The sequence below is a fragment of the Nerophis ophidion genome, linkage group LG06, assembly GCF_033978795.1.
Source record: "Nerophis ophidion isolate RoL-2023_Sa linkage group LG06, RoL_Noph_v1.0, whole genome shotgun sequence".
NCBI lineage: Eukaryota > Metazoa > Chordata > Actinopteri > Syngnathiformes > Syngnathidae > Nerophis > Nerophis ophidion.
The window spans coordinates 19,314,368-19,339,668 of NC_084616.1; the positions used below are offsets into that span (position 1 = coordinate 19,314,368).

The following is a 25,301-nucleotide window of genomic DNA, read 5'->3' on the forward strand; positions in this document are numbered from 1 at the left end:
TATTAAATATATGTATATACACACATATATATATGCTATATATACATATGTGTGTGTGATGTACATATGTATATGTCTATATATATATATATATATATATATATATATATGAATATATATGTTTATGTATATATATACATATATATATATATATATACATATATATATATCCATCCATCCATTTTCTACTGCTTATTCCCTTTGGGGTCGCGGGGGCGCTGGTGCCTATCTCAGCTAAAATCGGGCAGAAGGCGGGGTACACCCTGGACAAGTCGCCTCCTCATCGCAGGACCAACACAGATAGACAGACAAAATTCACACACTAGGGCCAATTTAGTGTTGCCAATCAACCTATCCCCAGGTGCATCTCTTCGGAAGTGGGAGGAAGCCGGAGTACCCGGAGGGTACCCACGCAGTACATGCAAACTCCACACAGAAAGATCCCGAGCCCATGATTGAACCCTGACTACTCAAGACCTTCGTATTGCGAGGCAGACGCACTAACCCCTCTTCCACCGTGAACCCCATATATATATATAGAGAGAGAGAGAGAAAGAACAAAAGTACTTAAGTTGATAGGAGAATACTTGTAAGTACAAAAGTACTTAAGTGGATGTGAGAATAGGTGTTGCACCAAAAGTACTTAATTGGATAAGAGAATACTTGTAAGAACAAAATTACTTAAGTGGATAGGAGAATACGTGTAAGAACAAAAGTACTTAAGTGGATGTGAGAATACGTGTTAGACAAAAAGTACTTAATTTGATAAGAGAATACTTGTAAGAACAAAATTACTTAAGTGGATAGGAGAATACGTGTAAGAACAAAAGTACTTAAGTTGATAGGAGAATATGTGTAAGAACAAAAGTACTTAAGTGGATGTGAGAATAGGTGTTGCACCACAAGTACTTAATTGGATAAGAGAATACTTGTAAGAACAAAATTACTTAAGTGGATAGGAGAATACGTGTAAGAACAAAAGTACTTAAGTGGATGTGAGAATACGTGTTAGACAAAAAGTACTTAATTGGATAAGAGAATACTTGTAAGAACAAAATTACTTAAGTGGATAGGAGAATACGTGTAAGAACAAAAGTACTTAAGTTGGTAGGAGAATACTTGTAAGTAGTACTTAAGTAGATGTGAGAATAGGTGTTGCACCAAAAGTACTTAATTGGATAAGAGAATACTTGTAAGAACAAAATTACTTAAGTGGATAGGAGAATAGGTGTTGCACCAAAAGTACTTAATTGGATAAGAGAATACTTGTAAGAACAAAATTACTTAAGTGGACACGTGTACACGCGCACTTGCACAAAAACAGTCCAAAGAAATGAAAGTGGTACATATATCTAATCCATTATTATTATTATTATTATTATCATTATTATTATTATTGTTATCATTATTAATATTACTAACAATTTGCAGTAATGTTGTTGTTATGATAGAATACATATTTAATGACAGCTAACGTTACATATGTTACGTGCGGGCTCAGTAACGTCACTATGTGTTAAAAGTAGAAATTTTGCTAACTAATGCGTGCAAAATATGAATTAGTCATAACGCACATCAATGTTGAACTGATGAAATATGCTTTTTGGGATCCTTGTGACTTGCGCAGCCCTTTGAGACATTTGAGCGGTATAGCTCTGTTGGTAGAGTAGCCGCGCCAGCAACTTCAGGGTTCCAGGTTCGATCCCTGCTCCCGCCATCTTAGTCACTGCCGTTGTGTCCTTGGGCAAGACACTTCACCCATCTGCCCCCAGTGCCACTTCCACTGGTTTAAATGCAAGAAAGAAAAAGCGCTATATAAATATAATTCACTTCACTTAATTTGCAATTAAGGGCTATGTGAACGGCTTCCTGCCGTCATCGTGTGCTTGCAGGGACAATTGAGGACGGACATCGCTGAGCAGGTTTGACTCTTGTTTTATTTTTCAATAAAGCTTCCGTCTTTTGCTCAGATCGCTTTTCAGCGCCTCCGATCCTGCTCGCTCCTCTCTCGCCTTCAGTGGGCCGCGTCTTCGTCGCTCTCGTCGGCTCGCTCTGGGTCGTTCTCGGTCTTCAGGTTCTGTTGCTGGTTCTCCTACTCCTTCCCACCCCGATCGCTCCTCCTTCTCCCTTTTTAAGCTGCAGGAGAAGATGCGGGGATTGACAGCAGGTGTGTGATCTACGCACCTGACTTGGATTGCCGCAGCGTCGCTCCAAGCGCACGCCGCCCCCTGGCCGCCGTTTGTCCTACCTTGATGCCGGCTCGTCGGCTCCGTCTCTCCACAGGCTATAATTAGATTTGATGACAAAGGAAGGTGCCACCTTTTCAATGATGTTTGATTCAAAAACTGCAAAAGGACCTTTTTAAGTGTTATTTTTATTCCTTTTGTATCATAACTGTAGCATTACTCATTGCTGCAGCAGTCTAACGTCATGAGAGTCATCAATATGGTTTGCTAGCACTTTATATTCACGGGAGGAAATAAACAAAACGCCATTCTTTCTTTGGTCCAGGAACTTACTGCTCGTTTATTCTGCGCATGCTCACAATACCATTTCAGTGCACACTGCGTAAGATATTCAACATGGCTTTGCTATTTATATTATTAAATGTGCTCAACTCTCCCACTCAAATACATGTTAATAGCTCTCTATAATGGTAAACAAAAAACAAATATACATAACTCCAAAATGAAACATTTTGGCATACTGGCACTGTATCCATCTTTATCTTCATCTTTATTTTTATCTATTGGGGCGGGACAGCTCGGTTGGTAGAGCGGCCGTGCCAGCAACTTGAGGGTTGCAGGTTCAATTCCCGCTTCCGTCATCCTAGTCACTGCCGTTGTGACCTTGGGCAAGACACTTTACCCACCTGCTTTCAGTGCCACCCACACTGGTTTAAATGTAACTTAGATATTGGGTTTCACTATGTAAATCGCTTTGAGTCACTAGAGAAAAGCGCTATATAAATGTAATTCACTTCACTTCATCTGCTGGCTCTATTGGACCGCATAAGTCTGTGTGTACAAGTTCTAGTACAGCTGGAGCCTTAGCGTCTGCCTGTCTGTTTCTACTTTGGGTGAACTTTCCCTGTGTACATACAGTGGGGCAAAAAAGTATTTAGTCAGCCACCGATTGTGCAAGTTCTCCCACTTAAAATGATGACAGAGGTCTTTAATTTTCATCATAGGTACACTTCAACTGTGAGAGACAGAATGTGAAAAAAAAATCCAGGAATTCACATTGTAGGAATTTTAAAGAATTTATTTGTAAATTATGGTGGAAAATAAGTATTTGGTCAACTCAAAATCTCACGATACATGGCCCCATTCATTCTTTCCTTAACACGGATTAATTGTCCTGTCCCCTTAGCAGAAAAACAGCCCCAAAGCATGATGTTTCCACCCCCATGCTTCACAGTAGGTACGGTGTTCTTGGGATGCAACTCAGTATTCTTCTTCCTCCAAACACGACGAGTTGAGTTTATACAAAAAAGTTCTATTTTGGTTTCATCTGACCTCATGGCATTCTCCCATGTGCTCTCCGGCAAACGTCAGACGGGCCTGGACATGCACTGGTTTAAGCAGGGGGACACGTCTGGCACTGCAGGATTTGATTCCCTGTCGGCGTAGTGTGTTACTGATGGTAACCTTTGTTATTTTGGTCCCAGCTCTCTGCAGGTCATTCACCAGGTCCCCCCGTGTGGTTCTGGGATTTTTGCTCACCGTTCTCATGATCATTTTGACCCCACGGGATGAGATCTTGCGTGGAGCCCCAGATCGAGGGAGATTATCAGTGGTCTGGTGTGTCTTCCATTTTCTGATAATTGCTCCCACAGTTGATTTCTTCACACCAAGCTGCTTGTCTATTGTAGATTCACTCTTCCCAGTCTGGTGCAGGTCTACAAATCCTTTCCTGGTGTCCTTCGACAGCTCTTTGGTCTTGGCCATAGTGAAGTTTGGAGTCAGACTGTTTGAGGCTGTGGACAGGTGTATTTTATACAGATAACAAGTTCAAACAGGTTCCATTAACGAGTCGAGGACAGAAGAGCTTATTAAACAAGAAATTACAGGTCTGTGAGAGCCAGAGATCTTCGTTGTTTGAAGTGACCAAATACTTATTTTCCACCATCATTTACAAATAAATTATTTAAAATTCCTACAATGTGAATTCCTGTATTTTTTTTATCACATTCTGTCTCTCACAGTTGAAGTGTACCTATGATGAAAATGACAGACCTCTGTCATCATTTTAAGTGGGAGAACTTGCACAATCGGTGGCTGACTAAATACTTTTTTGCCCCACTGTATTTCACAGTTTTGATTGGATTTGTCATATTTCCCTTTAATCGACATCCCTTTAACTACCTTTTCTAATCTTGCAACATCATCAAAGTTACAATGACCAAGTATCTTATGCCATGTTTGAATGTCATAACATCCATGCACTTAATCAACATTATCCTCCACTCTGATAAGGTAATACAGCCTACCACACACATCCATTTTGAATTTGTTACCATCCTTGTGCACCAGCCAGTTATCACCGTCCTTGAAGCGTAGCTCGGCTCCGTTGGCCGTTGCTGATATCACCGAAAATAATGTTTTGTGGAAACTGTCAGGCTTGCCCCTGACAGTTTGTCTATGTTTTAGTTTTTTCCTCTACATTTTTCTGTTTCCTGTGTTTAGTATTTCCTGTCTTTTAAGTCCTGTGTAGTGCTCTTATTTTGTCAGCTTCCTGTCTTGGTCCCTGAGTGCTGTGTTCCTCCTCAGCTGCGGCTGATTGGCACCTGGTCACACCTGTTGCCAATCAGCCCGCTCCTATTTGTACCCTCTTTGTCTTGTGTCAGTGGCTGGATCATTGTATTGTATTGTCTTGTCGTTGGCACATGTTGTTCTCGTGTCTTTGCTACCTGTCTTCGTTACAGCTACTACCTGTCGTGCTACATTTTGTCTTGGTCGTCGTAGCGGTAAGCGTTTTTTGTTAGCCATTAGTTATTTCCAGTTTTTCTGTTTGCTATCCTCTAGCTTCCATGCTAAAGTTCCTTTTTTGTTTTCTAGCTTCCAGTGCTAGCTCCCTTAGTTGGTTATTCCGCCCACGTGCGTGCTTTTTGTTTGTTCTTGTTTGGTTTTAATTAAATCATGTCTTCTTATCCAATGTCTGCATCATGGGGTTCAACAACAAATACACCTGACAGAAACGATGGGATGTAAAGTGCTTGTTTGAGCTTTGTTTTGACTCGTCGTCCCTCGCTGTCCAGCAAGTAGACTTCCGCGTCGCCTCTCATCTTTGCCATCCCGCTCACCTCGGTTCCATCGGCGAGCTCAATCGGGTGATCCTCAGGCCTGGGGCTTTTGTCGACCATCTTGAACTTTGTGGCGTCGTTGATCAGGTAGGTTGTGGCGCCACAGTCCACCATGAGACCTTGTTTCCCATTTGTGGAGGACAGTCACTCAATTTGAAGGAACATAAAGATGTAAGTTCTGCCTCCCCATCAGCTTTTTTTATAGGGTCAAGGTCTCGTCCTCGACCGCGTCCCCTGCCCCAATGTGATGTATCTAGAGATGCGCGGATAGGCAATTATATCATCCGCATCACCAAAATCGTCACCCACTTTTTATCGGGACCGTACCCGCCCGCTGAATTACATCAGCGGTTGGCCACCTTTACCACTCTCAGAGCTATTTAAACTGTTTCACAGAGTATTGTAGTCAGTTGGAACCGTTAACGTCCTTGCTACTATTCAATAACGTTCATCCTGATGACAAGAATGTGGGCTTGCTTTGAAGCCATTGCCTTAGACACCTTCAACAACATGTACGAACCGATTGTTGGTACAGCATCATGTTGTATGCAGCTTCCGCAATGACACGTATGAGATTTAAAGGCATACTGGGTGATACAGAGTACACTGATGGTTGTGATACAAACAGTTTTAACACTCTTAGTAATATGCGCCACGCTATGAAGCCACACAATACAAGATTGACAAACACATTTCGGGAGAACATCCTCACAGTAACACAACATAAACGCAAAACAACTAATACCCATAATCCTTTGTATTCATGACACTTCCTGAATATATTTTGCACCCCCGCGCCCCAAACCCCGCCCACCTTACCGACGCACGGGGGGGGGGGGGGGTTTGGGGTGTATAAATTAGTCAGGAAGTGTCATGAATACAAAGAATTATGGGTATTTGTTGTGTTGTGTTTATGTTGTGTTATTGTGAGGATGTTCTCCCGAAATGTGTTTGTCGTTCTTAATTGGTGTGGCTTCACAGCGTGGCGCATATTACTAAGAGTGTTAAAATTGTTTATATCACAACCATTAGTGTACTCTGTGTCATCCAGTATGCCTTGCAGTCTTGTGCATGTTGCCGCGGAAGCTACACACAACATGATGCTGGACTGACAAGCAGATCGTACATGCTGTAGAAGGTGACAAAGCCAATGGCTTCATAGCACGCCCTAATATTTAAAATCTGGGTGACTGCCGGCAGTCATTCAAGAGAATAATAGCGTCTCCTATTGACTTCTTCGCTTTATGACACGGGTCTTAAATGGCTCTTTGAATGGCAAAGGATATCGATCCCAGAACCATGTATATCAGATGTCTCCGGATGGTTCAACCGCTACCCGCCCGAATCTAATTAAAATCTATTTTTTCGTCATGTCAACCGCCCGGCCCGAGGTTTACCTGCGGACTCCGCGGATGAGACGCAAACCGCGCATCTCTAGGTGCATCCCATTTTCGATACTCTCTTTTCGCCTGGGATGGATCCATTTTCTTTCCTCTTCCATGTGATCTTGTTGCCCCTCTAGCCTTCATCATATTATCTTCTTCTGCATTCACGTCGTTCTTCCCATATTTTTCTGTACTCTCATAACTTTGTAGTTTTGTTTCAAACTCGCCAAACGTCACCCCCAAACTGTGAACCATCACTGTAGACACTTTTCACCTTTGATCACTAAAGACACTTTAACTGCTGCTGTGATCCAAGGTCACCTCCATATTTATACAGTCGACTGTCACTCCGAATGTGCAATAATGTTATGTTACTTACTGTGCCTTGTATATCCATTTTTATTTCTGTTTATTTTTAGCTAAGTACCGTGTGACTTGTTGAAGGGTGAACTAGCAAAGTAAGATTTTCATTGTCAACAAACTGTATGTTTAACTGTGCATATGACAATAAACAATCTTGAATCTTGAAAATTAGTAGGACAAAACGGGGCTCGTTAAAATACTCGAAGCAGTGAAGCATGTTTAATAAAAACAGTTCGGCTTATGACAATTAGGGAGGTTTGTGTCATGTTTGTCCTCTTACAGAAACCATATTAAAACAAAAAATATTAGAGCTGCCAATCTTTGGGTGTCCCACGATTCGATTCAATATCGATTCGATTCAATATCGATTCTTGGGGTCGCGATTCGATAATATATCGATTTTTCAGATTCAACGTTATTCTCAATTCAAAAACGATATTTTTCTGATTCAAAACGATTCTATAGGATTTCAGCAGGATCTACCCCAGTCTGCTGACATGCTAGCAGAGTCGTAGATTTTTTTTAAAAAAGCTTTTATAATTGTAAAGGACAATGTTTTATCAACTGATTGCAATAATGTAAATTTGTTTTAACTAATAAACGAACCAAAAATATGACTTATTTTATCTTTGTGAAAACATTGGACACAGTGTGTTGTCAAGCTTATAAGATGTGATGCAAGTGTAAGCCACTGTGACACTATTGTTCTTTTATTTTTATAAATGTCTAATGATAATGTCAATGAGCGATTTTTAATCACTGCTATGCTGAAATGATAACTAATATTGATACTGTTGTTGATAATATTCATTTTTGTTTCACTACTTTTGGTTTGTTCTGTGTCGTGTTTGTGTCTCCTTTCAATTGCTCTGTTTATTGCAGTTCTGAGTGTTGCTGGGTCAGGTTCAGTTTTGGTATTGGATTGCATTGTTATGGTATTGCTGTGTATTGTTTTGTTGGATTGATAAAAAAATAAAAATAAATAAATAAAATCGATTTTGTTAAAAATGAGAATCGATTCTAAATCAGACAACGTGAGAATCGCGATTCGTGTTCGAATCGATTTTTTTCCACACTCCTAAAAAAATTGTTTTTCCCCTGTTGCGTTCTGACCCGTTCTTCCTTCGGTCAACGCCCCCAGGTTCTTTTATGACACATAAGCTGGTTTCAAATCAATCACAGACAGAGTTTGCTCATTTTGATATTTTATAACCAAAGCGCTTTGGGAGATCAATACAACATTTCAAAGGCACGGTCCAAATTTATCTAATCCTAAAATGGCAGTTTCTCCCTCCTCACTCACTCTCACCCGCCCCTTTTCTTCTCCTCCCTACCTCGGACAGTTGAGATAGAGATTGTTATGTCTTCATTCCAACATTCCAAATTCAAGGTCTATGTAAAAGGCTCACACTTTAGCTGTTCTAAAATCTGACGGCGAAATAAAAAGACAACCAAATCCAACACCCCCTCATCTTTTTCCATTTTTCATACATTTTTGATAAAGCTCCAGAGAGCCACTAGGGCGGCGCTAAAGAGTCGCATATGCCTCACTGTTCTTTGCCTCATCTTCCGCGAGAGCTTCTTCCTCTTCCTCATTTATGTGCGGGTATTCCAGGATAACTTCTCCAAGACCACGTAACTCCATGTGCGCGAGGAACCTCGTTTCCCAGAGTTCATAATTTTTCTCGTCTCAGTGATGGGTCCAGCAACACCGATGTATCGGCGCATGCGTCGAGCTCATAGAGCAAAACCCTGTGTCGGTGCACAAATTGCTTTCCGAAAGTCACATGACCGATCATGAGCTGTTTCGGTCACGTGACCGATACGCGAACTGTGTCGCACTGACGACTGCGCGCCAAACTATGTTTATAAGGAAGCGCATCTGTCAACGAGATTATGCTGCCATCAGAATCGCCGCACTTCTGTCGTTGGTCACTTGTAATTTATTGTCGTCGAAGATCATGGGAATATTTTGATTATGTATCGGCAAAAAAAAATGTTTCTGTTAAAGGAGAACATTATCACAATTTCCATGAATTGGTTAACGTGGACCCCGACTTACACAAGTTGAAAAACTTATTCGGGTGTTACCATTTAGTGGTCAATTGTACGGAATATGTACTGTACTGTGCAATCTACTAATAATAGTATCAATCAATTCACAAGGGTTAAAACCAATAAAAATCAGGTCCCAGTGGCTTCTTTTATATTTCGAAGTATTTTTCAAAATTTTACCCATCATGGAATATCCCGAAAAAAAGCTTTAAAGTGCCTGATTTTCGCTATCTTTAAATCCATCGTCCGTTTTCCTGTGACGCCATTTAGTGATGCCAACATGGCGGATAGCACAGCAAGATATGGCGACATTAGCTCGGATTCAGACTCGGATTTCAGCGGTTTAAGCGATTCAACAGATTACAAAATGTATTGAAACGGATGGTTGGAGTGTGGAGCAGGGGCGTCACTAGACCTAATACTGTCCTAGGGCACAAATATTCATGTACAAAAACATTTTTAGCACTTATTTATCATAAAAGATACATAAATAGTGCTTTAAACTATGAAATCATATCAGATTATGTTGTATGGATCTTTGTTTAAGCACCTGAAATTAACTAATGCATTTGACCTATTTGTGCACTTTTTTACTCCAGACTTCTAAACTGCTACTGGTAAAAGCAAAAAGGAAGAGCAATGAATCTTTTTCAAATATTTATTGCAGTAATCATCTGCAAATTTAACATCTACAAAAGTAAAACAAAAAATAAAGCACTCCTACATCTCTGGGCTCTTTTATATTATTTAATTTCCATTTCTGGCAATGTGGCTAATCCTATTTCAGATACACAAAACTATAAAATATACACAAAACAATAAAGCCACAGCAGTAGAATAAATGAACAACTTTTGTGTGTCTGTTCAGGGAATCATTTTCTGAGAAGTAAACTGTAATGTCTCGTTTTCATTTTTGCAAAGTTTTTCAATCACTCTGGACAGACATGGAAATATTACAGTAACTGTTATACAGTTGACCAGTGGTTCCCAACTGCTGGGTCGTGACATAAAAGTGGATTGTGTGCCATTTTCAGTGAGTCGCAGTCAGATGTGTGCGTGGAAAAAAAAAAGTTTAGGGAGAAAAAAATCAAATTGTGGCAACAAAACCAGATATTTTTAGCCATTTTTCTAGTGACTATTAGTGAGTATTTTAGCAAAAGGCAAACCGACTAACAAGTTGGAGGAGGACTCAGGACAGACATGGAAATATATTTTCTAAAAATCTAAATGGGGCAACAAAACCCGATATTTTCAGCCATCTTTTTGAAAACAAATACAGAAATGTTAATATTTTTTCTGGAAACAAAACCAGATGCTTTAGCTGTAGCCATTTTTCTGGTGACAAAACAAGATTATTTTAGTCAAAGTCACACCGATTAACAAGACAAGTCTACTGTGCTATTTTTCTGTTAAATAAACTTGAATGATTCAAAAATTTGGATCACGACTTGATGATATGGAAAAATGTTTTTCTTCCTGAAGATAAACCATTTGAGAAGCCCTCAACTCACACATGCTTACATAAAATCATCATTGATGCAGAACCAGCAGACAATAACCAACATTATGTTTCATGTTCATTTGAAATTCCCCCGACAGCTCGTACAGCAAATGAATATGTTTGTCTTGATACAAGGAATAACGTTAGCTAACTTAGCATCAACTTAAGACAATGATGTTGCCTAGCTAGCTAGGACTTCATTTACATCTCTCATTCCTCTCTGCTTCTTCCCTGCTGCGGGCGAATAACTTTCTTAAATCCATCTAGGAGTTACAGTTTGAGTCAAATCAAAATCAAAATAATACAATTAACAAATTGTTGTTGGCTAACGTTACCTAACTCAGCAGTGATTCGCATCCTCTCTCTCTCTCTCTCTCTCTCAACTGAAGTCTCGATCCACACGTGAATAAATTACCATATTAATTAGCCATGTGCTCATTGTTGCGTGGAGTGAATACAGTAGCAATCAATTACCATACTAAGTAGTATGTGTGCTGTTGTCTATGTTATGTAGACTTAAAACTCTGAAGCGTTTTTTTTTTATTGGTGAAATTTTTACTGGGGCACTGCGTATCAACAGTGGGGCACGTGCCCCAGTGAAATCTGTCTGGCGACGGCCCTGGTTCAGTCACTGTGCGCGTCGTTCATTGTGTCTTTCTCAAACTGACACACACCGAGATCTGTTGCTGGGGAAGCTGTTACTGACTGACTCACGATTTGCCGACCTGCACACATTTTTTTATTCTATTTTTCATATCGTGTTTATTATATACCGCTTTTAGAGTGATCATAATTGTTTAAAAAAAAAAAAACACACATTGGATGTGATATAAAAGGAAGAGCGGTTTTTATTTCTTTTTTAATACATGTATGTTTTGTTAATACATGTATGTTTTGTTAGATGGGGCCCGGCCGGGCACAGCCCGAAGAGGCAACGTGGGTCATCCCTCCAATGGGCTCACCACTCATAGGAGGGGCCATAGAGGTCGGGTGCATTGTGAGCTGGGCGGCAGCCGAAGGCAGGGCACTTGGCGGTCCGATCCTCGGCTACAGAAGCTAGCTCTTGGGACGTGGAACGTCACCTCACTGGGGGGGAAGGAGCCTGAGCTAGTGCGCAAGGTAGAGAAGTTCCGGCTGGATATAGTCGGACTCACCTCGACGCACAGCAAGGGCTCTGGAACCAGTTCTCTCGAGAGGGACTGGACCCTCTTCCACTCTGGCGTTGCCGGCAGTGAGAGGCGACGGGCTGGGGTGGCAATTCTCGTTGCCCCCCGGCTCAAAGCCTGCACGTTTGAGTTCAACCCAGTGGACGAGAGGGTAGCTTCCCTTCGCCTTCGGGTGGGGGGACGGGTCCTGACTGTTGTTTGTGCTTACGCACCAAACAGCAGTTCAGAATACCCACCCTTTCTGGGTACACTCGAGGGAGTACTGGAAAGTGCTCCTCCGGGTGATTCCCTTGTCCTACTGGGAGACTTCAACGCTCATGTTGGCAACGACAGTGAAACCTGGAGAGGCGTGATTGGGAAGAATGGCCGCCCGGATCTAAACCCGAGTGGTGTTTTGTTATTGGACTTTTGTGCTCGTCACGGATTGTCCATAACAAACACCATGTTCAAACATAAGGGTGTCCATATGTGCACTTGGCACCAGGACACCCTAGGCCGCAGTTCCATGATCGACTTTGTAGTTGTGTCATCGGATTTGCGGCCTTATGTTTTGGACACTCGAGTGAAGAGAGGGGCGGAGCTTTCTACCGATCACCACCTGGTGGTGAGTTGGCTGCGATGGTGGGGGAGGATGCCGGACAGACCTGGCAGGCCCAAGCGCATTGTGAGGGTCTGCTGGGAACGTCTGGCAGAGTCTCCTGTCAGAGAGAGTTTCAATTCACACCTCCGGGAGAACTTTGAACATGTCACGAGGGAGGTGCGGGACATTGAGTCCGAGTGGACCATGTTCCGAACCTCTATTGTCGAGGCGGCTGATTGGAGCTGTGGCCGCAAGGTTGTTGGTTCCTGTCGTGGCGGTAATCCCAGAACCCGTTGGTGGACACCAGCGGTGAGGGATGCCGTCAAGCTGAAGAAGGAGTCCTATCGGGTTCTTTTGGCTCATAGGACTCCGGAGGCAGTGGACGGGTACCGACGGGCCAAGCGGTGTGCAGCTTTGGCGGTCGCGGAGGCAAAAACTCGGACATGGGAAGAGTTCGGGGAAGCCATGGAAAACGACTTCCGGACGGCTTCGAAACGATTCTGGACCACCATACGCCGCCTCAGGAAGGGGAAGCAGTGCACTATCAACACCGTGTATGGTGCGGATGGTGTTCTGCTGACTTCGACTGCGGATGTTGTGGACCGGTGGAGGGAATACTTCGAAGACCTCCTCAATCCCACCAACACGTCTTTCTTTGAGGAAGCGGTGCCTGGGGAATCTGTAGTGGACTCTCCTATTTCTGGGGCTGAGGTCGCTGAGGTAGTTAAAAAGCTCCTCGGCGGCAAGGCCCCGGGGGTGGATGAGATACGCCCGGAGTTCCTTAAGGCCCTGGATGCTGTGGGGCTGTCTTGGTTGACAAGACTCTGCAGCATCGCGTGGACATCGGGGGCGGTACCTCTGGATTGGCAGACCGGGCTGGTGGTCCCTCTCTTTAAGAAGGGGGACCGGAGGGTGTGTTCCAACTATCGTGGGATCACACTCCTCAGCCTTCCCGGTAAGGTTTATTCAGGTGTACTGGAGAGGAGGCTTCGCCGGATAGTCGAACCTCGGATTCAGGAGGAACAGTGTGGTTTTCGTCCTGGTCGTGGAACTGTGGACCAGCTCTATACTCTCGGCAGGGTTCTTGAGGGTGCATGGGAGTTTGCCCAACCAGTCTACATGTGCTTTGTGGACTTGGAGAAGGCATTCGACCGTGTCCCTCGGGAAGTCCTGTGGGGAGTGCTCAGAGAGTATGGGGTATCGGACTGTCTTATTGTGGCAGTCCGCTCCCTGTATGATCAGTGTCAGAGCTTGGTCCGCATTGCTGGCAGTAAGTCGGACACGTTTCCAGTGAGGGTTGGACTCCGCCAAGGCTGCCCTTTGTCACCGATTCTGTTCATAACTTTTATGGACAGAATTTGTAGGCGCAGCCAAGGCGTTGAGGGGTTCCGGTTTGGTGGCCACGGGATTAGGTCTCTGCTTTTTGCAGATGATGTAGTCCTGATGGCTTCATCTGGCCGGGATCTTCAGCTCTCACTGGATCGGTTCGCAGCCGAGTGTGAAGTGACCGGAATGAGAATCAGCACCTCCAAGTCCGAGTCCATGGTTCTCGCCCGGAAAAGGGTGGAGTGCCATCTCCGGGTTGGGGAGGAGACCCTGCCCCAAGTGGAGGAGTTCAAGTACCTAGGAGTCTTGTTCACGAGTGGGGGAAGAGTGGATCGTGAGATCGACAGGCGGATCGGTGCGGCGTCTTCAGTAATGCGGACGTTGTATCGATCCGTTGTGGTGAAGAAGGAGCTGAGCCGGAAGGCAAAGCTCTCAATTTACCGGTCGATCTACGTTCCCATCCTCACCTATGGTCATGAGCTTTGGGTCATGACCGAAAGGATAAGATCACGGGTACAAGCGGCCGAAATGAGTTTCCTCCGCCGGGTGGCGGGGCTCTCCCTTAGAGATAGGGTGAGAAGCTCTGCCATCCGGGAGGAGCTCAACGTAAAGCCGCTGCTCCTCCACATCGAGAGGAGCCAGATGAGGTGGTTCGGGCATCTGGTCAGGATGCCACCCGAACGTCTCCCTAGGGAGGTGTTTAGGGCACGTCCAGCTGGTAGGAGGCCACGGGGAAGACCCAGGACACGTTGGGAAGACTATGTCTCCCGGCTGGCCTGGGAACGCCTCGGGATGCCCCGGGAAGAGCTAGACGAAGTGGCTGGAGATAGGGAAGTCTGGGCTTCCCTGCTTAGGCTGCTGCCCCCGCGACCCAACCTCGGATAAGCGGAAGATGATGGATGGATGGATGGATGTTTTGTTAGAAACATTACATGTGAAAATTATAAAATGTAATGTGAAAAAAGAAAACTTGTAACACATTTTAGAATCGTTTTGTCTATCTTGTCAAATCCACTATGAATTGTTAAAATAAATGTAGTGTAATAATGTAGAAAATAATTGCATTTCAAACACATTTAAGAATATTTTTCAATTTTGTCAAGTCAAATGTTAAAATGTAAAAATAATAATACCATTTGTAAATTTGTATGTAATTTTTTTTTTTTTTAATTTTGTTTTCAGATCCATTTTAAAATGTCATGGACACCTCCTGGAGAGGACACAAAAAAAGAAGAAGGAAAAAAAAAAGAAAACGAATCTTGAACGAATCAATTTAAGGAACTGATTCCAGTGATTCAGTACAGTCAAAAGAACTGCTCGTTTATTCTGCGCATGCTCACAATGCCATTTCATTGTACGCAGGCACCTGACGTCACTGAATAAGATATTCAACATGGCTTTACTATTTATATTATTAAATGTGCTCAACAGTAACATTATTCATGTTTATGTTTGTCGATCACATTTAAGTCATTTATTTGACGCACATTCCAACTCTAAACAATGTGTCGTGCTGCGCACGCATCCGCGAACGTGATCCGGCGTGCACGCTCTGCGCCTGAGCGCGCATCTCAGGCAGAATTCCCGCGACGTCACTTCCGGTGGAATATTCCAGCGGACGTTGACTTTCTCTTTAAAAGCCTGCGCCGGGGAAGACGAGGAAGACTTTGACAGGTAAACGCGCCGCAGGTGATGACGAGGAAGACGACGGCATATTAAAAAACAACAAAGCAGAAAAAAAAAAAAAAAAAAAAAATTATAATTCATATTAAATACAAAGAAAAAGGTTCCTAATCTTTTGAAAGACGCCCTTAGGTTTGATTTTGTGATCTTTTTGCAATCTGTCGACTTCACTTCAAGGTAAGACCGAACTTTTGTTTCATGCACGTTGTGGAATCTTTTAGTGACGCAGTTGTATTCCACGCTCATTTAATCGATTATTTTAAATCTAAATGGGAAAAACAACGCTGTTTCGGTCTGAAATAACTCCACCAAATAACCAGTTGCTATTCATATTATTATTACGGTAATTATTATTATTATTATATTTGAAAAGTTCAAAAATATTATATGTCAGTAGTTTAAAATGGCATAAATGTTGCTAGACATTAATAAATAAATGCATGAATTAATTTAAAAATAAATATGTAAATTATTTTAAAATACATAAATCAAAAATATATACAGTTGTCACGTATTAATCACAGATTATTACTTGCTTGCTTACTTTGAATTACATTTTTTTTAAAATGCAATTTTATAGTCAGAATGTAATAGAGCAAGGGTCGGCAACCCGCGGCTCCGGAGCTGCATGCAGCTCTTTGATCACTCTGATGTGGCTCAGCTGCATACTTGCCGACCCACCCGATTTTTCCGAAAGGTTTCAGTGCCTCTCCTGGTAACATTCTCCGATTTTCACCCGGACAACAATATAGAGGGTGTGTCATGACAGTAGTGCCTTTAACGTTTTGTAAAACATGTCGTCGCGCCCGCTTTTCCACCAAGCTATCTGCGTGCCAGCCTATCGCGTGTAATATGCGGCCTCTGTTAAAAGACGGAAGTGACTGCAAGGCATACTTGTTCAACAGCCATACAGGTCACACTGAGGGTTGTGATATGAAAACTTTAACACTCTTACTAATATGCGCCACACTGTGAACCTACACAATACAAGAATGACAAACACATTTTGGGAGAACATCCGCACTGTAACACAACATAAACACAACAGAACAAATACCCAGAATCCCATGCATCCGTAATTATTCAGGGCTAATAATAATAATAATATTAATAATAGATTTTATTTGTAAAAAGCACTTTACGTTGAGCAAACAACCGCAAAGTGCCACAGCATGCATGTCTATAGAAAGAGTTTTTTTTTTAAAGATGGGTTTTTAAGCCTTTTTTAAAAGCATCCACAGTCTGAGGTGCCCTCAGGTGGTCAGGGAGAGCGTTCCACAGACTGGGAGCAGCGGAGCAGAAAACATTATACACCACCGCTACCACCAAACCCTGCCCTCCTCAACCGACGCACCGAGAGGGGGTTGGTAGTAGCGGGGTGTATAATGTAGCTCGGAAGAGTTAAGGATGTATGGCAGGGGTCACCAACCTTTTTGAAACCAAGAGCTACTTCTTGGGTACTGATTAATGCGAAGGGCTACCAGTTTGATACACACTTAAGTAAATTGCCAGAAATAAACAATTTGCTTAATTTACCTTTAATAAATAAATCTATATATATAAAAAAAATGGGTATTTCTGTCTGTCATTCCGTAGTAAATTTTTTTTTCCTTTTACGGGAGGTTTTTGTAGCGAATAAATGATGAAAAAAAAAACACTTAATTGAACGGTTTAAAAGAGGAGAAAACACGAAAAAAATTAAATTTAAATTTTGAAACATAGTTTATCTTCAATTTCGACTCTAAAATTCAAAATTCAACCGAAAAAAAAACAAACAAAAGAACTAGCTAATTTGAATCTTTTTGAAAACATTTAAAAATTATTTATGGAACGTCATTAGTAATTTTTCCTGATTAAGATTATTTTTTTGAATTTTGATGACATGTTTTAAATAGGTTAAAATCCAATCTATACTTTGTTAGAATTTATAACAAATTGGACCAAGCTATATTTCTAACAAAGACAAATCATTATTTTTTATATATTTTCCAGAACAAAAATTTTAAAAGAAATTCAAAAGACTTTGAAATAACATTTTAATTTGATTCTACAGATTTTCTAGATTCGCCAGAATATTTTTTTGAATTTTAATCTAAATTAGTTTGAAGAAAAATTTGACAAATATTCTTCTTCGAAAAAACAGAAGCTAAAATTAAGAATTAAATTAAAATGTATTTATTATTCTTTACAATAATAAAAAAAAAAAATACTTGAACATTGATTTAAATTGTCAGGAAAGAAGAGGAAGGAATTTAAAAGGTAAAAAGGTATATGCGTTTAAAAATCCTAAAATCATTTTTAATGTTGTATATTTTCTCTAAAATTGTCTTTCTGAAAGTTATAAGAAGCAATGTAAAAAAAAATTAATTAATTTATTTAAACGAGTGAAGACCAAGTCTTTAAAATATTTTCTTGGATTTTCAAATTCTATTTGAGTTTTGTCTCTCTTATAATTAAAAATGTCAAGCAAAGCGAGACCAGCTTGCTAGTAAATAAATAAAATTTGAAAAATAGAGGCAGCTCACTGGTAAGTGCTGCTATTTGAGCTATTTTTAGAACAGGCCAGCGGGCTACTTATCTGGTCCTTACGGGCTACCTGGTGCCCGCGGGCACCGCGTTTGTGACCCCTGATGTATGGGATTCTGGGTATTTTTTCTGTTGTGTTTATGTTGGGTTACGGTGTGGATGTTCTCCCGAAATGTGTTTGTCATTCTTGTTTGGTGTGGGTTCACAGTGTGGCACATATTAGTAAGAGGGTTAAAGTTGTTTAAACGGGCACCTTCAGTGTGACCTGTATGGCTGTTGAACAAGTATGCCTTGCAGTCACCTACGTGCGTCTATTGAAGCCACACACATGTGACTGGGCTGGCAAGCTGTATGTTCAGGTTGTAGAGGGCGCTAAAGGCAGTGCCTTCATAACACGACCATATTTTTGTTGTTGGGGTGTAAATCAGCAGACATTCGATATATTAGTTGCTCTGAAACCCGAGTGACGCTGTCATTAAATTTCCATATTAAGGTGCGGGCCGCGTGTCTGACTATATATACGGCTCTACATTGCACAACACGAAAAAAAAAAAACTGTATGCAGTGTTATTTCATTTTAAATTTCAAAATAGTTTTGTGGCTCCCATTATTTTCTTTTTTTAGGCTTCACGGTGGCAGAGGGGCTAGTGTGTGAATGTGAGTGTGAATGTTGTCCAGGGTGTACACTGCCTTCCGCCCGATTGTAGGTGAGATAGGCACCCGCGACCCCAAAGGGAATAAGCGGTAGAAAATGGATGGATGGGTTAAAATGGCTCTTTGAGTGGTAAAGGTTGCCGACGCCTGTGATAGAGGAACTTTATTTTTATTTTTTTTACTGGAATCAAACAAACAATGTTTATTTATATAGCCCTAAATCACAAGTGTTCATCGTTTATTTGTTGGGCATTTTCCAAACAATGTCATCGAAAGTACAGACTTTTATTTTGAAGAATAGTTATAGAATAATTGACACATAGCAAATTTCAAAATCACCCCGGTTTTGAAATTTGAAACAAAATAAATGGGCACTTAGTGTCACGTTTACATGGATGAATAAAATATTTCAAATCAAATATACTTTAAAAGAAGAGCAGAATATATAAACCGAAAAAACTAAAATGTAATAAAAAAAAAAAAAAAAAAAGTTTAGATCACGTGCTTGGCAAGGGGGTCCCCGGTTGGATGTAAATATAAACATGTTTAATGAGACCGGAAATTTGACTGGAAAAGTTTTCTTAGCCCCCTCCTGCTCTGTCACAGATAAAAAAAAAAAAATAAAAAAAAAATTGTCCTTTTCAGACACACCATAAGTCTTTGTCATTTTCTTTTTGGTGTTTTGAGCTGATAATGTGTTTTAAAATGTGTTTGTGTTTGAATTGTGTAGATGTAAGAGTAGCCTTTGAGCAAAAAAACAAAAACAAACAAGTGTCAAAATAAATTCAAATTTGATGTAAGAGATTCACGTAAATTAAAAAAAAAAAAGGCTACGAAAAAATTCTGCTTAGTTCTTCAATTTCTGATCGTAAAAGCATTAAAAGGAAATTACATAATATTACGTTAAAAAAAAAAAAAAAAAAAAAAAATATATATATATATATATATATATATATATGTGTGTACAAAACCCTAAAATAGTGAAGTTGGCACGTTGCGTAATTCATCAATAAAAAGAGAATACATGATTTGCAAATCCTATTCAACCTATATTCAATTGAATAGACCGCAAAGACAAGATATGTAACGTTTTAACTGAGAAACTTATTTTTTTGTTGTTGCAAACAATCATTGATTTGGAATTTATTGGCAGCAGACCCAAAAAATATTTTTCACTTTGCATCAGTCCTTCTTAGAGGAGCTCAGGGCCCAGTGAAGCCAGCGGCGTTTCTGGGTGTGGTTGATAAATGTATTCCGCTTTGCATAGTAGCGTTTTAACATGCACTTACAGATGTAGCGACTAACTGTAGTTATTGACAGTGGTTTTCTAAAGTGTTCCTGAGCCCATGTGGTCATATCCTTTACACACTTATGTGGCTTTTTGATGCAGTACCGCCAGAGGGCTCAAAGGTCCATAATATCATTGTTTACCTGCAGTGATTTCTCTAGATTCTCTGAACCTTTTGATTATAATACTGACCATAGATGTTGAAATCCCTAAATTCCTTGCAGTACCTGGTTGAGAAATGTTGTTCTTAAACTGTTGGACAATTTGCTCACGCATTTGTTGACAAAGTGGTGACCCTCGCCCCATCCTTGTTTGTGAATGACAGAAGTTGCTTTTATATCCAATCATGGCACCCACCTGTTCCAAATAAGTGTTGGATGAGCATTCCTCAACTTACTTAGTCTTTTTTGCCACTTTTGCCAGCTTTTCTTTTAAACATGTTGCAGGCATCAAATTCCAAATGAGCTAATATTTGTGGGGGGAAAAAAAATCACAAAGTTTACCAGTTTGAACATTAAGTATCTTGTCTTTGGTAGGGAGGTAGGTAGATCTTTATTGTCATTGCACCAAGTACAGTTTATTCAATTGAATATAAGTTGAAAAGGATTTGCAAATCATTGTATTCTGTTTTTATTTACCATTTACACAACGTGCCAACTTCACTGGTTTTGTGTATACTGTATATGTATATGTACATATATATATACACACACACACACACACACAGTGGGGCAAATAAGTATTTAGTCAGCCACCGATTGTGCAAGTTCTCCCACTTAAAATGATGACAGAGGTCTGTAATTTTCATCATAGGTACACTTCAACTGTGAGGGACAGAATGTGGGAAAAAAATCCAGGAATTCACATTGTAGGAATTTTAAAGAATTTATCTGTAAATGATGGTGGAAAATAAGTATTTGGTCACTTCAAACAAGGAAGTTCTCTGGCTCTCACAGACCTGTAATTTCTTGTTTAAGAAGCTCTTCTGTCCTCCCCTCGTTAATGGAACCTGTTTGAACTCATTATCTGTATTAAAGACACCTGTCCACAGCCTCAAACAGTCAGACTCCAAACTCCACTATGGCCAAGACCAAAGAGCTGTCGAAGGACACCAGGAAAATAATTGTAGACCTGCACAAGACTGGGAAGAGTGAATCTACAATAGGCAAGCAGCTAGGTGTGAAAAAATCAACCGTGGGAGCAATTATCAGATAATGGAAGACATACAAGACCACTGATAATCTCCCTCGACCTGGGGCTCCACGCAAGATCTCATCCCGTGGGATCAAAATGATCATGAGAAGGGTGAGCAAAAATCCCAGAACCACACGGGGGGACCTGGTGAATGACCTGCAGAGAGCTAGGACCAAAATAACAAAGGTTACCATCAGTAACACACTACGCCGACAGGGAACCAAACCCTGCAGTGCCAGACGTGTCCCCCTGCTCAAGCCAGTGCATGTCCAGCCCCGTCTGAAGTTTGCCAGAGAGCACATGGGAGAATGTCATGTGGTCAGATGAAACCAAAATAAAACTTTTAGGTATAAACTCAACTCGTCGTGTTTGGAGGAAGAAGAATGCTGAGTTGCATCCCAAGAACACCATACCTACTGTGAAGCATGGGGGTGGAAACATCATGCTTTGGGGCTGTTTTTCTGCTAAGGGGACAGGACGATTGATCCGTGTTAAGGAAAGAATGAATGCGGCCGTGTATCGTGAGATTTTGAGCCAAAACCTCCTTCCATCAGTGAGAGCTTTGAATGGTTGACTTATTTTCCACCATAATTTACAAATAAATTATTTAAAATTCCTACAATGTGAATTCCTGGATTTTTTTTTTCACATTCTGTCTCTCACAGTTGAAGTGTACCTATGATGAAAATGAAAGACCTCTGTCATCATTTTAAGTGGGAGAACTTGCACAATCGGTGGCTGACTAAATACTTTTTTGCCCCACTGTATATATATATATATATATATATGTATATGTGTATATATATGTGTATATATATATATATATGTTAGGTCAGAAGAAACCACGGAGGCTATTTGATCCCTACAAGCCTGCTTCACAGGTTTTTGCAGAGAAACCTGCAAAGCAGCCTCTTTCGCGGTTTGTGGAATTGTGTATCAATTGTGTATCAATTCCACAAACCCTTTTGACATGATTGCAGTGAGAACAAAACCACATTGCTTGTAGCAACAAGAATGGAGGAGGAGTTGCGCTATGAGGTGGTAAAAAAAACAAACAACAACCTGTCATTTGCTCCTGATTATATTTTAGAGTGTATAAACTACTGAAATATGTCACGTAAACATCACACACAAATCGATCCGCTGTACATACGCAACACATCAGTCGAGTATTGATTGAAGAAGACGTAGATGATAATTTCCTGATGCTCTGCGACAAACGTCCATGGAAACAAATTAGTACCAAGCCAAAGAAAAACAATCAACCACAAATCGTTGATAACTATGTGATAGCTAATAACTATGCGATATAATTAATAACTATGTGATAATTAATAACTATGTGACTTAACACTTGTAATTAATAACTATGTGATATGCCGCCTGTAATTAATAACTGAGAAGATGTTGTGGTCATATTTTCTTTCAGCCACCCCAGAGAAGCCATGATCTTGTTGACGCCTTCCTCCAGTAAGTTCTCTCTGATATGATGTTTCATCTTCAAATGAGTTCCACTTGTCATTTATTAGAAAGACACTTGCAGCGCGTTGTGAAATGCACCATTCATGCTTTGCACCCAGTAGCCATTTGTCAGGATTCAAGTTAAATATATTGTGAAAATGTTTTTTTGTTTTTGTTTTGTTTTTTTAAATAGTAATTATTGTGATTAAAAAGTTGTCATATTAGAATTTGTTGGAACTTTCTGCGGGGGAAAGAAATGACAAAACAAAACAATGTAATTTTGCCATTTCAAAGCCAAAACTATTATTTTTATGTTAGAAAAACACAATATTGTGTGGAAAAAAGTTAACTTTTAAGAATTGTGTAAAAATATTAAGAACAAGGTTTTTTGTACAATACATTGTACAATAATTGTCAGAATTTTTTGAGTAAAATTTTAAACATACAAAAAAGATTCCATTTTAAAGGGTTTGAGTCAAATATATTGTGTAAAAAGACATATTTTTATTTTTGAAAAATAGGTTGCGATATCGTGAGGAAAAGTTGTCATATAAGATTTTTTCGAAATTTTCAGAGAAAAAAATAATTTCACAAACAAAATGACCAGATAAGTCAATTATAAAAAATAGTCTGCTTTTTTTTTTTTAGACAAAAGTTAATGATTAAAAAAAAATGGTGTCATTTTACAATAATTATTTCAGAATATTCAGAGAGAAATGTTAAACATTTCCCTCAAAAATAGGCCATTTTAAAGGATTAAAGTCAAATATATTATGAAAAAAGCCTTATTTTTTTTTTAGAAAATAGGTTGCGATATTGTGAGGAAAAGTTGTCATATAAAACATTTTCAGAATTTTCTGAGAAAAAAATTATTTCCCCCCAAAAAATTACAGTATTTAATTTTACCAGATTAAAGTCAAATATATTATCAAACTAGTCTTTTTTTTTTTTAAAGAAAAGTTAGTGATAACAAAAAATGGTGTCATTGTACAATAATTATTTTACAATATTTAGATTTAAATGTTAAACATTTCCCTCTAAAATATGCCATTTCAAAGGATTAAAGTCAAATATATTGTGAAAAAAGCCTTAGTTTTTTTTAGAAAATAGGTTGCAATATTGTGAGGAAAAGTTGTCGTATAAAATTTTTTCGTAATTTTCTGAAAAAAAATTGTTTCACAAAACAAAATTACAGTATGTAATTTTACCAGATTAAACTCAAATATATTATAAAAATAGTCTTTTTTTTTTAGACGAAAGTTAGTGATTTAAAAAATCGGGCCATTGTACAATAATTATTTTAGAATATTTAGAGTTAAATGTTAAACATTTCCTTTAAAAATATGCCATTTTAAAGGATTAAAGTCCAATATATTGTGAAAAAAGCCATAATTTTTTTTTTAAATAGGTTGCAATATTGTGAGGAAAAGTTGTCGTATACATTTTTTTTCGTAATTTTCTGAGAAAAATGTTTTTCTTAAAAAAAAATTACAGTATGTAATTTTACCAGATAAAAGTCAAATTATAAAAAGTAGTCTTTTTTTTAAACAAAAGTCAGTGATTTAAGAAAAAAAATGGCATCATTGTACAATAATTATTTCAGAATATTTAGAGTTAAATGTTAAACATTTCTCTCATAAATATGCCATTTTAAAGGATGAAAGTCCAAAATATTGTGAAAAAAAGCCATCATTTTTTTTTAGAAAATAGGTTGCAATATTGTGAGGAAAAGTTGTCGTATAAAATTTTCGGAATTTTCTGAGAAAAAAATTATTTCACAAAACAAAATTACAGTATGTAATTTTACCGGATAAAAGTCAAATTATAAAAAATAGTATTTTTTTTTTTAAACAAAAGTTAGGTACTTAAAAAAATGGCATCATTGTACAATAATTATTTCAGAATATTTTGATTTAGATGTTAAACATTTCCCTCTAAAATATGCCATTTCAAAGGATTAAAGTCAAACATATTGTAAAAAGCACTCTTTTTTTTTTTGAAAATAGGTTTCAATATTGTGAGGAAAAGTTGTCATATAAATTTTTTTCGTAATTTTCTGAGAAAAATTGTTTTCACAAAAAAAAAATACAGTATGTAATTTTACCAGATTAAAATCAAATATATTATAAAAATGGTCTTTTTTTTTTTTTGACAAAATATAGTGATTTTAAAAAAATGGTGGTTATTTCACAATATTTGGAGTTAAATGTTAAACATTTCCCTCAAAAATATGCTGTTTTAAAGGATTAAAGTCAAATATTGTAAAAAAGGCCATCATTTTTTTTATATATATATTTTTTTAATAGGTTGCAATATTGTGAGGAAAAGTCATCATAAGATTCTGTAGGAATTTTCTGAGAAAATTTTTTTTTTTACAAAACACGGAATGTTAACATCTCGGCTAGTGGTGTAGCCGCGGCCGTCAGGTTGACCAAGTTTTAGCAGAACAACTTGATTGTCTAACTTGGAAGAATTACCCAGGATGTGATGAAGTATTTCCAGGTAGTGCTCGTGTTGTAGTGGCCGGGTGATGCTTGGAGGATCCTCCAGGCAACCAGTAAGTACTGTAATCTACAGTAGAATGATTATATCAGTGCAAAGGTGACTCTAAGGATGATATTTCATGCTTAGAGCGCTGGAATGATGTTCAATAGCCATGATCCATGATGTTCAATACCCAACTTTGTGTAGAGTGTAGTTTTCACAAAGAGACTTTAAAATCCATTCTAGTTTTTATTGTTGTAAATAAAAACACAAACAATAAAGATTTGGACTGTTGAATTTTCAAAGGTCAGCACTTTTTCATTGGTGTGA

The 25,301-nt window shown here is 39.2% G+C and overlaps 1 protein-coding gene across 1 annotated transcript in view; it reads left to right on the plus strand.

Annotated features, from left to right (window-relative positions):
- Positions 1 to 15,261: 15,261 nt before the first annotated feature.
- tmem269 (transmembrane protein 269) overlaps positions 15,262 to 25,301 on the plus strand; it is a 43,321-nt gene continuing 33,281 nt past the window's right edge. The window contains exons 1-2 of the mRNA XM_061902943.1: positions 15,262 to 15,541; positions 22,456 to 22,496. Of these exons, the coding sequence (XP_061758927.1) occupies positions 22,472 to 22,496 (25 nt within the window). The 5' untranslated portion in view covers positions 15,262 to 15,541; positions 22,456 to 22,471. The remainder of the gene's footprint in view (positions 15,542 to 22,455; positions 22,497 to 25,301) is intronic.